Genomic DNA, 12,189 nt, shown 5'->3' on the forward strand with positions numbered 1-12,189 from the left:
TGAGTACTACAACTAGGAAACAAATTTTCTGTTAATGTTTCTTTTCTCATAATTTTGAGAAAAGGTTTTTTTTTTTACAACCACTTCTGAATTTTAAGTTGTAGCACATTTTAACTTAACCTGTTGGAACTTTTCTGTAGTAGTTACTTGGAAGTAGTATTCACCCCACAAAATCATTCCAGGTTTTGTGGAACTGTGCGATGCTTCTAAGGAAACGAACTTCACATTTCTCAGATCTTGTATTTTGGTATTTCGTTTTTGAGAAATGAAAACCATGTAATTAACTTTCAATATTTTTGGGCCAGTAAATTTTTACCAAAGTATATAAAAAGAACAAAACACTACTTGGATAGAAATCACAATTAGAAAATGCACGTACACTATTTTATAAATACGGGCTTGAACAGAAAAAATTTTTCTGCACTTTTGTGGGGGAAAAGGTGACTTATGAAATTAAAAAACCTGTTCTATACGATACTACTCAAACAAATATAACAGAAATATTTATCAAGTATAAAAAATTGTATAAAAGTGCAACCGACTTTCATATTCTATAACGGCCGTATTCAATTTCCTAATTGATAGTAATAATACCAAAATTACAGGAATATGGCTCCGAGTTCCACTACAACACACCAAAAAAAAACTGAAATTTAATAAATATCTGAACAACAACAAAGCACTAACAATGTAACAGTATAACATTTTACTACAAAACATTTTAAATTTTATTCATTCAAAACCAATATATATATATATATATATTTATTACAACAAAACACTTCCATTAAAACAGCATTTACCATCAGTAAAACAATTTTAACAACTTTTATAATTCTGTGTAATTTTATAGTATTTTCATTCCTTAATGTAAGCTAAAAAAGACCATTTTACTATGACTGACTTTATAAGGGGCCAAAATCTGACAGTAATAAAAGTCAACATAAAAAAAAGTTCCTCTTATCGTGAAAAAACAAAAAAAAAAAATTATGGCATCATAGAAACTATTTACAGGCAGTTCTCACTATTCTTCCAATGCCTTCAAACCATGAGAGCATCACGCTCGTCATGGACGCTTCCCCAGAATGCAATGCGGCCGCGACGCGTACCGCTCGGTGCCACCGACGTCTCCTGCGACATGCTCGGCCAGAGCACGAGCTGCTCACCCCGTGCTTCGAGCCTCGTGCCGTCACTGCGCCGAGCCCCCCGGGCACGCCCGCTTGTTGGCGGCGCGGCGCGCCTCCTCGGGCAGCTTGCCGGGGTTCGTCAGGATGTCTGTGCTCGTGCAGAGGTACCGCAACGAGTTGAGGACAGCTGCAACGCCACACACGCCCGTCCCGTCACCCCCTGCGCGGGGCTGGACGCACGGCAACCTCCGCAAGTCGTTCTCACCGGAGACCACACATAGTCCCACCTGCACGCGAGGCCACTGCACACCCGCTCGTCCACACAACCAGTTCATCCCGACCAGATTTGAGCACAAAAATGTTTTGTTTTGTTAATCCTACATCACTTTCTAAGTTACATGTACAGAAGTATTCAAACTAAAATTAAGCTGTAGGAAAATGTGTATTATGAAGGGAAAAAAAATTGATATTTATAAGTTTTACCCATCTGAAGCTTGTTTGATCCTGACGTTTGGTGGTTCTGACAGGGCTCAGTTCCATCTAGTCCGAATTAATGCCTCCACTGTACCTGCTCACGACTTGCCAACAAAACTTCCAAAATTATACTGGTGTGAACATTGGCAGGTGCATTTGTTTACAAATGGAAATCCCATAAACACTTTCGTGTTAAAGTAATAATTTGATGCAAACTAAAATAAAGCACATTTAAATACTACTGTAATGAATCACGGCAATGAACTTAGACGTACCAAGTGACAAAATATTTTATAACCTTGATGACATGCCAACCACCTTAACAAGAAAAGTTTAAATCTAAAATTGTAAAATACACCTCAGTAACACTAAACTGTTTTACTGTAATCTGTAATTAAGATCCGCACTCCTCCACTTACACGCAAATTAATTACAAATTTTAATTATATATATATATATATTTACAAGTACTTATAATAATAATATATAATATAAAAATATTTCCACTACAAGAAAAATTCCTATCTGCTATAAATATATGTTATTTTTTACTATCCATAAAACTACACACACTTCAAAAACATTTTGAATCTACAACTTCTAAACAAAAACATTGTTTCAATACAATTTCTTGGACATATGCCACTGCAGTTTTGCACTGTTTGTTATGATAAATATCCATAAATACAAATTAAGAAATAAAAAATGAATACACAAACCCAAAGAAAACCAACCTAAATCAGCCTATGTAAAAACAGATAAACCCAACGATGAACCTTAACAGGTATTATAGACAACACAACAGGTGAAACACATTCAAACTTAATTATCAGACAGCACAAGAATTCTGTGGAAGACGTTTAGTCATGAAAAAATAACAGTAACACAGACGAACACAGTGGGCTAATAACGACGAGATAGTTTCAACAATAACAGTAAGCAGCTGTCATCGCTGTGTTGTCCATAATACCCGTTTAGGTTCATCGTTGGGTTTATCTGTTTGACATCAGCTGATTTGGACTTGTTTTCTGTGGATTTATGTTTCCATTTTGAAGTGACGTCTAATAAATCGATGAACGCCGGCTGCATGCACGAAAGTGTCCCGTTACGCATTGTCCCGTTACGCTGTGTACCGTTACACTCATTGTACGCTTGCGCCGCATCTATCTCTCTTCCACTCGATTGGAACAACCATCGATTTGACTTTTTCGAGGCACATTAAACTTGAAACACTCCCATTCGTTTCCTACTTTTCCTATCATCGTAATATCCTTAACAGAATAATAACACAGATTGGAAAAAGTTAAATAGCAAAATGTATAAAAATTATAGTTAAAATAATCTCTTCGTTAAAGTTGTTATGGTAGGAAATTCCTACCTAACGAGAATTCCCCAAAAGGCAGGACAACTGCAATACACGGGAGTCTAAGAGGTTGCATAACTCTTAGACCCCAGGAAACCCGAAGCTCACAGGCGACCGAGCCCTTAGCAACAACGCAGTGAGCGCTGATTGGCTCTAGATGATGTCACTTCAAGTCTGTGCTGATTGGCACTTGATGATGTCATTCTGGGTTCGCCGGGCATAAATACGGGTTTGTTAGCAAGCAGCAAGCAGAAGGTGCCTGGCTGCTAGCCAGAGGTTTCGGCTTACCACATCGCTCCGAAGAAGACAACAGATCGTCACGCTACCGCCATCGCCCACGACGCCCGGAACTTCGCTACACCACGACGCTGCCGACTTAGAAAAATCCGCAACCGAGGCAGAAGGGAATCGCTGCTCCGCCACGAGAGACAGTCACCCTGCATCCAGAGGCACCAACCGGACTCTGCCTGCGGAGGCCGCGCCGTCACCTCCGGAGTCTATCACCGCAATCGAGGTGGGACTTTGCCGGATTCCAACAAAGCAGTAAGTGGAACTTTAACTTTTCACACTGGATTGGGACTTAGCCGCAGACGACATATTACGAAGAAACGGACTTAACCTCAGACGCCACGACTCGCCACCAATACTCGCCAGGAGCGAGTATGAACTCGCTCGGCAAGTAATTTTGGGAAAAGCTGCTAATCAAATTTGAAGTCCTCAGGGGTGGGCGAATACCCCCTGAAGGAAAATAGTGAAGGGAGCAGACGTTTGATTAGGGACACTCCCTCAGCGAGTGGCGAAGGAGCGAGTCGGCGCAACGAGAGTCTACATCTACATTGTCCGAATACGACGAAGAGGGGTTTATAGGCAGCGTTGGCGAACTTACCCGGAATTGACTTTGTACATAGAGTAGTAAATTGATAGAGACAGGACTGAGACGCCGGATAACCGGAACTATAAAGACGACGAGTTGGCCGCACCTCAATAGTGTGTAGGCGAAACTGCCACTAGGGATCTGACTTAAATTGTTTATTATATAAATGGAGGGCGGACCCAAATTCGCGGCGTTGGTCTAAGTATAAGTCAAGTGTATGTTTTGAATTGTGTGTCAGATAAAGATTGTGTGTAATTGAGTAAAGTTAAGTCTAGTTTGCAATTTTTGAAGGATCAGTAAATTAAATCAAAGAAAATAGAATACAAAATTACATTGTTTGTTGCCATAGCTAACATAATCTCTAAATGTCAGGGTTATTATTTGTTCTGCCTAAGTACTCATTGCATCAAAGTAAAAGTGTGTAATTTGTGTTCACAGAGATCGTCAGCCATTTGCAGTTAACCTGTTTCGGCTATTGAAGCAAACGGCGACGTATCAGTACCAAGTTTGCATGTTTATCGTGTGCTATATTATAACCAATAAAAGCATCTTGTACACAAAACTGTTTAAGTTTCTTCACAAGATAAAAACCCACCCTATCTCCCTTGGCAACTCTGTTGGAGTCGCTGTAGGAGATAACAAAGTAATAAACATATTTGAATTAATGAGTGCAAATAAAAGTAAATTTATCAATTAAATTGTAGATTTCATTTCACTCCTTCTTTGTATCCATACAAAATAGTGATAATCCAATAAAAACAATTCAATTTTATTCATAAAAGTATGCAATCATTTCATCAATGTTTTGTTATGACATTGTCACGTTAAACTATTGTCCATAAATCGACTTTACAGACAACCAATTTTTTAAATTCTTATTTTGCACTTACTAATTTTCCCCATGACAAACAGTGCAAAACTGTAATGGCGTAACAACATTATTTTTAAGAATCAACACACAGCTACTCACCAGGCCTAAGCTCAACTAAAGAGCAGTGCTGTTCCACCCACAGAAGTGTTGATCTATACAGATCTTCTAAACTCGATGTTGACACAGCAGAGTTGAATGTTTCCAACAGAGGCTCAAACAATATGCTAAACTGAGACAGGATTAAAGAAAACAGTTGAGAGGTTAGATCACAATTACAGTACAACCCTTTTATAATGTTCCTGCCTATAATGTTTTTCAGCTTATAACATATTTTCAAATTCAACTTAACTTTGAATGAAATTAGAGACTTACCCTTTATTCTTATTTCACTGCATTTGAAGCGAAAATGCAACCTAAAAAAAATCACAAAAACTGATACAAAGGTATGACCAAAATATAAAAAAAAGGACCCATCAGAACTACTAACTTCTGCTGATTGTAGAAATGTGCTCTCAAAACTAAATATGTAGCAAGCAAGCTACTTTGTTGTTTATTCGGCACTGGACCAAGAATGTGCACATAAATACATACATCTGTGTACAAAATAAATACCCATAAATGCCCAACCACCTATTCTCTGCAGAGAATCAAGCAAACAAGCAAACTACACACCTGCTTCTGCTGTTGCACATAAGTCCAAGCCATCACAAAAAAATGTATTTTGATAAATAAGATACCGAGGTAAATAAATCTTAATTCCTCAGGTAAAATGTACATTTTACTGGAAAAATTAGAATGTATTGTCCGCAAGTTCAGTTATTAATGTCACTCCTTCATAAGGATAGCAATTTGAGTTAAATTATTGGGTTCAAATCTGAAAATAAAATTTTGAGAAGGTACAGTCTTATTGTGATAACCATTACAAGAGAACTAGGCACCACCTCACAACTATAACAATAGTACTGGAACTTAAGTCAGCAGAGCAAGCACTTGGTATATGCCAAATCAACTGACAACTTCCCACACACATTACAGAAAGAAAAGAAGAGGGAACCACATTTTCTTTCAGAGGTGAATTATTAAGAGTTTTAATTTAAAACTGTCTAAAAAAAAGAAAGTATATTCAAAAGGATACAATCCAGAACTTCCAGTTTTCGAGTGTCCGCATCCGAACGTACTCGTCGAACATTTCTTTCATCTTGTTGGTCCTCTGTCGCGACACAGGGGCACCCGTCGCAGGCAACAAGGACTGGCAGTTGCTGCGGACATAAATCACTATCCGTGACACATGTAAACCCTTTTCAGCAAATGGCTGGAATATTTAACTATTATCTCATGAAGCTACTCACCAATAAAAATAGTGCAGTTAGAATAATGTATAAAATCATTAACTATGGTACATCAGTAACACAATACTGTTTTAACTGTAATGTGCAGTTAACATCTGCACCCCTGCTGTTACAATAACATAAATATAAATTACATACTATATATACTATATAAGTTACATATATATCTGTACTTCGAAGGGAAATGGCACTATGTCCAATTTTGGCACATCTGAAATTATATCACATTTGTAATAACAGCAGCGCTGCTGTAAAAATAAATTTAACCTAGCTACCCAGAAACTTAATCAGTGAATGTTAAAACGTAAGTTATTTACCAGGTCTATTTATATTCTGTTTGGTAATTTACCAACTATTCGACTTTGAAATTATTAACATTCTATTAAAAAGTTTTACTCTTTAATTCAAAAATATTCGACCACCAAAATCAACTCTTCACTATCCCCTAGCACTCTACTGCCACAATCCACCCCTAATAGTCTCGCGAGGGATGAGGCGCAGTACGCTACCCGACATGCTCGTGCTTCTACTAAATGGAAGGCTAGCCACAATCTTTTCTCCCTTCTTTGCACTAGCCCTCGTGAACACGATGGAATACATGCCCAATTCTGTACCACTCTACCAAAGTACAGCTTCACAACTACAGTACAAACACAGTGAATACACACTTTCAATCCATATCACTGCCCACTGTGCACCATCCACTCGCTGACTCTACTGTCCTCTCGTTGCTGTCTCTACTGTCCACTCACTACTGGCTCTCCTATCCACTCACTGCTGTCTCTACTGTCCTCTTGTTGCTGTCTCTAGTGTCCTCTTGTTGCTGTCTCTACTGTCCACTCACTACTGGCTCTACTATCCACTCACTTCTGTCTCTACTGTCCTCTCGTTGCTGTCTCTACTGTCCACTCCCTACTGGCTCTACTGTCCACTCACTGCTGTCTCTAGTGTCCTCTTGTTGCTGTCTCTACTGTCCTCTCGTTGCTGTCTCTACTGTCCACTCTCTACTCTCTCTTTCCCCACTCCTCAACAAGACTTTCCTTTATGATAGTACCAACTTTTCCCCTCCCGTTACCAAGCCCTATACCCTCCTATTCTCCTACCAACTTTTTTCAAACCCCACAGCTCTCGCCCTCATTTTCCTCCACCACCCCCGTTCAACCCACCAAAGAGATATCGTACAGCACACACCTGATGGCAGAGTTGAGACAGTCGATCTGTTTCCTCAGGCTGTCCATCTCGTCGCGCAGCTGAGCCCTCTCCGAGCGCAGCTGCCGGATGTAGTCGGCCCCCTTCTGGAGCATTGCGGCCTTGCTCAGCTGCAACAGGGCAGAGCGGGCCCGTCAGGAGCGGGGCAACACTGCGGGAGCGATGGAGGGCCGGGGCGCGCGCGTACGAGAAGTACCTTGGCGGCGGGGCTCATGTGCAGGTGCGGAATCAGCGAGTGGAGCATGTCGAACCCGTTTTTGATGTTGCAGCGCCTTTTCTGCTCTGCGTTGATGTGACATGCGCGCCGGTGCTCCTAGAATGAAACCCAAAACCACCCTAACGTACACAGCAAACCAAAACCAGCATTACGGTAGGTGTTAATATTGTGTGTGACCTGCATTACCAAACATATTGGGATAATGTGTCACATACATACATACTGTCAAGCTGAAATATTATAACCAACTCACGTAAGTACAAAATAAAGGTCTTCTGGTTTCTTTTTTTTGTTGTTTACATAGTACAATTTGCTTACTTTTATATTTTCACTGCATTTTTAAATAGTATTATCTGTGGTTATCAGTAATAATCATAATCTTTATATTTAATTACAACAATTTTTTTTAAGTTTACATAATGGCAGTGCTTTTAAATTATTAGACACTATATTTATAATTTATACTCATAATTAATTTTATTCTAAAAGTTAATTCTACCTACATTCAAATCAACAGCACCACTTTGATTAAATAAATAAATATTTTTTTTAACTTGAGCAATATTTAAAGCATTATTTAGTGTTACAAAACTTGTGTTGGAAAATATTAAATGGCAGCTATAAGAAGAGAAAATATTTTTTCCAAAATAATTTAGAGTGAATGAAAACAACTTAAATTATTTTTGTACAGAACTACGGCGGTGGCGTAGTCATACCTTGGGAGGAGGTATGGAGGACACCATCTTCTGCAAGGCCTTGCTCTGGTGCGAGGGGTCCGAGTTGTTGCGCGGCCGCGGGGAGATCGGGCTGCCGAGGTCCAGCGGCGAGGACAGCGGGGAGAGGTTCAGGCCCCCCGGGGACGCGACCGTGGAGCTGTCGGACAGGGAGTCCGTCCCGCGGCCTCCCGACGCCGCAGAGTTCAGGAGGATCTGTTCGTCACGACGCAGAACGTACTGCACCCACATGTCGTACACAACCACTCAGTAGTGGATCCAGAGGGGGGGGGGGGCCCAAGGGGCTCAAGCCCCCTCCAAAAGCATCTGGGTCCACTATTGTTTTAGTGTTTGCCTTGACAAAGCCTAGCCTCAGCTGGGTCGAGCCCCTCCCAAACCAAAATCCTGGATCCGCCACTGCAACCACTTGAACCGAAATTAAGCTGCATTTTAAATTTTCACAGTATTTTTTTAAACTACAAGCCATCCATGGTAAAATCATGCTCATTTACAACTTAAAAAATAGTTTGCTAAATGAAATGAAACAGAATGAGCTTAACTCTTAAACTACGTCATACGACTTACCTCAATGCGTGAAATATTGCTTACTTGCGGTATGCAAATTTTTTTTGAATGGGGTGTTTTCCTATGCTACGATACATGTCTCTGATCCAACTAGTTTTTATTTAGTGCTGCTATCTGTAAAATCAGTACTTTGAAGTGGCGTGGCTTTTTTTTTATCCATAGAAACAAATAGTTATGAAAAATATGCATTTCCTTTTTTAGCAGCATAAGAGATCATGTCTCATTACATAAAAAAAGTAATTAAAGACAATAAAAGGTGATGAGACGAAAATAGAGCATCGACAGAATGAAGGGCTGGGTAAAACATAAAAGCCTGCCCACTGCCACGTCTATCATGTTTCCCATTAGAATTGTATGCAGAATATCTGGGTTTGACTATGCTGGGAATCGAACCCGGATCACGTCGCTGAGAGGCCCTTGCAACCTTGACGCAGTACGGATAGAACCAGCGGCTGTCACCTGGGTGGACGATTGCTGCTGCAGTTGTGCCATTGTGACAGGGGTGGAGATGAGAAGGGCTGTGGCAGACTGCGATCCTGAGCCCCCGCTGCCAGACGAGGACGGCATGGGCAGTATCGGCACGACCGAGTTCTTGTGCCCGCCTTTCTCCACAGGCGAGCCCACGGTATCTGCGATCACACCAACAACAAACACCCACGTTAGGTAATTACATAAAATTCTTGTTGGCAGGATATCACTAAAATCACAAGAGCGAAGATTGAATAGACTGAATGTGCATGTGACGTAATGATTTTTTTTTCCAGGTTGAGCCGCCAATTTCTTGCAGAAGGCCCTTCCGCCACTTTGAAGCCTGCGTTCGCTTGATTTCTATAGAAAAATAATAAAAATGGGAACATGTTTACTGTTACCTGCTATTGCAGGTGTTTGTATTCATTCAAATAATCTGGCATCCCAATGAGCCCTGTGGGATGTTATATTTACTTTACAGTTGCTCAGTTAGCACCATCCACGAAGAACATGTGGCTCCAGGACTACCGAGGATGAGAGTACAGCTGCCTGAATACTTTGCCTTGTTTCCCTTATTTTATGTCGTACCTTTTCAACCAAGAATCTTACTCACCTGTTCCACGAGATTAACAAGCGAAATTGGCATCAGGCAATTCCCAACACTTGTGAATTATATAAACATCCTTCATCAAATTTTATTTTTCAAGCATATTTCCTGAGCAAGTAATCTTGCCTTGACACAGAGTCCAAATGACAGTATACTTTACCTAACTTGAAATCTTGGAAAAACTGACAGCTCCAAGATGGCCTCCATCTCTCATTATACAAGGTACCGTACCTACTGATTTTTAACTGACAAACTTTCACAAAATCAACTACATGAAATTTTAATATATGGGTACAATCACACTGCAGCTTAAAATATAAAAGATAGCATGGATAGTTAGGCATGAATAGATTATTTCAACAGTATTAATCCTATTAACATCCTTCTTAGCAGCACATTAAAAGTTAATGTGATCTCTAAACATTTTGACACTAATGAGCCGGTTCCAAAAATCATTTACTCAATCACGTTACTTCTCACAATCACATCTGAATCAAGTCATTTTACAACTGGTAATAGCAAAAGCACTTAAATGATTTTCATATAGTGAAACAGAAAATGTTTTACTTATAAAATTTATAACAGCAACTGCCCCAACTTTAATATTATAATGTGCTCTTTGTTACCTACCTGAAGATTTATTTACAGAATTAAATACATAAACAAAATATTCCAAGACAAGTTATGAGCAAGGACAGTTTGGAACTGCTAATGAAAGATGAACTTCTACATTTTCATTTATTTTAACAATATTGATGCTTAAGTGTCTGTATCCCAATTGTAAAAACCTTTAAGTAAACAAGGGATACCAATATAAATCAAAAATAGAAATACTAATTATTGTCTTCTTTTTTTTTGGGCATCAATTTTAAATTTAATATATATATATATATATATATATATATATATATATATATATATATATATATATATATATATATATATATATATATATATATATATATATATAGCTTCCTCGTATGATAAATATCTTCAGACTAGAGAATAGCACAATTAGAATATGTAAAAAATAATGCTGAGCAATTTTTTTATAAGTAAATAAATAAATCCTTTAAATATTGAAATAAAATACGACATTAACAATAATACATCACCACAAACAAGTGTTCCTGACTATCTAAACGTAACTGAATAAACAATATGTAAGTTCAGGATCACAGCTAATGTCAGTCAAATAACCATTCTGACGTAGTCTGACAAATCTCCTTTCGAATGGCTGACCACTGGTCTAGTAGCAGGAATTTAAAGGGAAGGGGACTGAGGTGTGAGGTAAAACCAAACACCTGCAAACTAATTGTAGTTTCAGTCACGAGCCAGTGTTCAGTGGCAATGTCACGGCAACTCAACAACATAAGCCTCTGAGTGCCAGTTGAATGGTCGCTGGGGATGCGAAACTACAGGAACTACTTACGTCTACTCTTCATGCCAAAGAGGTGGCACCTATGAAATGCAGCAAAAATCATGTTAAGTCATGACTGGTATGATGCTCACAATCGTTCTGAAAGGAAATGATCACAAAGCATTGGGTTCAGTTGGAATTCCTGGCACCAGAAATAAAAAAAAAAAAGGTGAGTGTAAACAAATGAATTTTTTTTTTGTGATATCAGTGTGAAGCACAGACCTTATCCAACTATTCAGTGCTGTACTGCAAAAACTCGTGGGACGTTTCAGTTGAACCCTGGAACATCTGTATATAAGTAACAAAATCGTTTTGAATACAGAAATCTTTTGTCCTTGTAATATCATCACTGACTTGACACTTTAAGTTGTTTCACGATTATTCCTGTGCTAAAAATAAGGTTGGGGTACTAAAAATAACTACACTTAAAGAAATTACCCTGGCTGGCACGAAGAGAAAAAAAAACACTACTTAAAATTGATATCTTCATACATAACTCCAAGTACAATGCATAAAAAGGTGATAGAAATAATTTGACAACAAATACAATATGAATACAGAAATATTGATCTACTGTACTTACCAAACCATTTACAGACACTGACTGAGATTCACTGCTGTAACCATGCCCACTTATTAATACTTTTATTTAAAAATAATAGCAAGCTACTAATTCACTAAGGCCATTCAACTTTTGCACAGATACTTCTTGAAATTTTGGTTTCTAATATTTATTTCCTCCAGAATAGAGAAAAGGTAGGTATTTGTTTCCATACTACAGATTGGTAAAATATTGTTTTGGAACCATATATATCTATGCATATTCAATTAGTGTGATGTTTTGGAAACTACAATCTTAGTATTTTAGCAGCTATGTTAACACAGTTATGAAAAATTTACAGTAATTTGTAT

General features: G+C 38.7%; 1 protein-coding gene across 5 annotated transcripts in view; it reads right to left on the reverse strand.

Annotated features, from left to right (window-relative positions):
* Window positions 1–699: 699 nt before the first annotated feature.
* The window catches only part of LOC134532672 (MLX-interacting protein), a 110,834-nt gene continuing 99,344 nt past the window's right edge, over window positions 700–12,189 (reverse strand). For 2 of the 5 annotated variants that reach the window (XM_063369361.1, XM_063369365.1), the window contains exons 11-17: window positions 9,242–9,411; window positions 8,201–8,437; window positions 7,464–7,580; window positions 7,250–7,377; window positions 5,845–5,968; window positions 4,809–4,938; window positions 700–1,314 (exon numbers count right to left, since the gene is read on the reverse strand). In XM_063369361.1, coding sequence (XP_063225431.1) covers window positions 1,190–1,314; window positions 4,809–4,938; window positions 5,845–5,968; window positions 7,250–7,377; window positions 7,464–7,580; window positions 8,201–8,437; window positions 9,242–9,411 — 1,031 coding nt within the window. In that variant the 3' untranslated portion in view covers window positions 700–1,189. The remainder of the gene's footprint in view (window positions 1,315–4,808; window positions 4,939–5,844; window positions 5,969–7,249; window positions 7,378–7,463; window positions 7,581–8,200; window positions 8,438–9,241; window positions 9,412–12,189) is intronic. The other 3 variants (XM_063369362.1, XM_063369364.1, XM_063369363.1) reach the window with 3 other exon arrangements.

Source organism: Bacillus rossius, chromosome 6, assembly GCF_032445375.1.
Source record: "Bacillus rossius redtenbacheri isolate Brsri chromosome 6, Brsri_v3, whole genome shotgun sequence".
Taxonomy (NCBI): Eukaryota; Metazoa; Arthropoda; class Insecta; order Phasmatodea; family Bacillidae; genus Bacillus; species Bacillus rossius.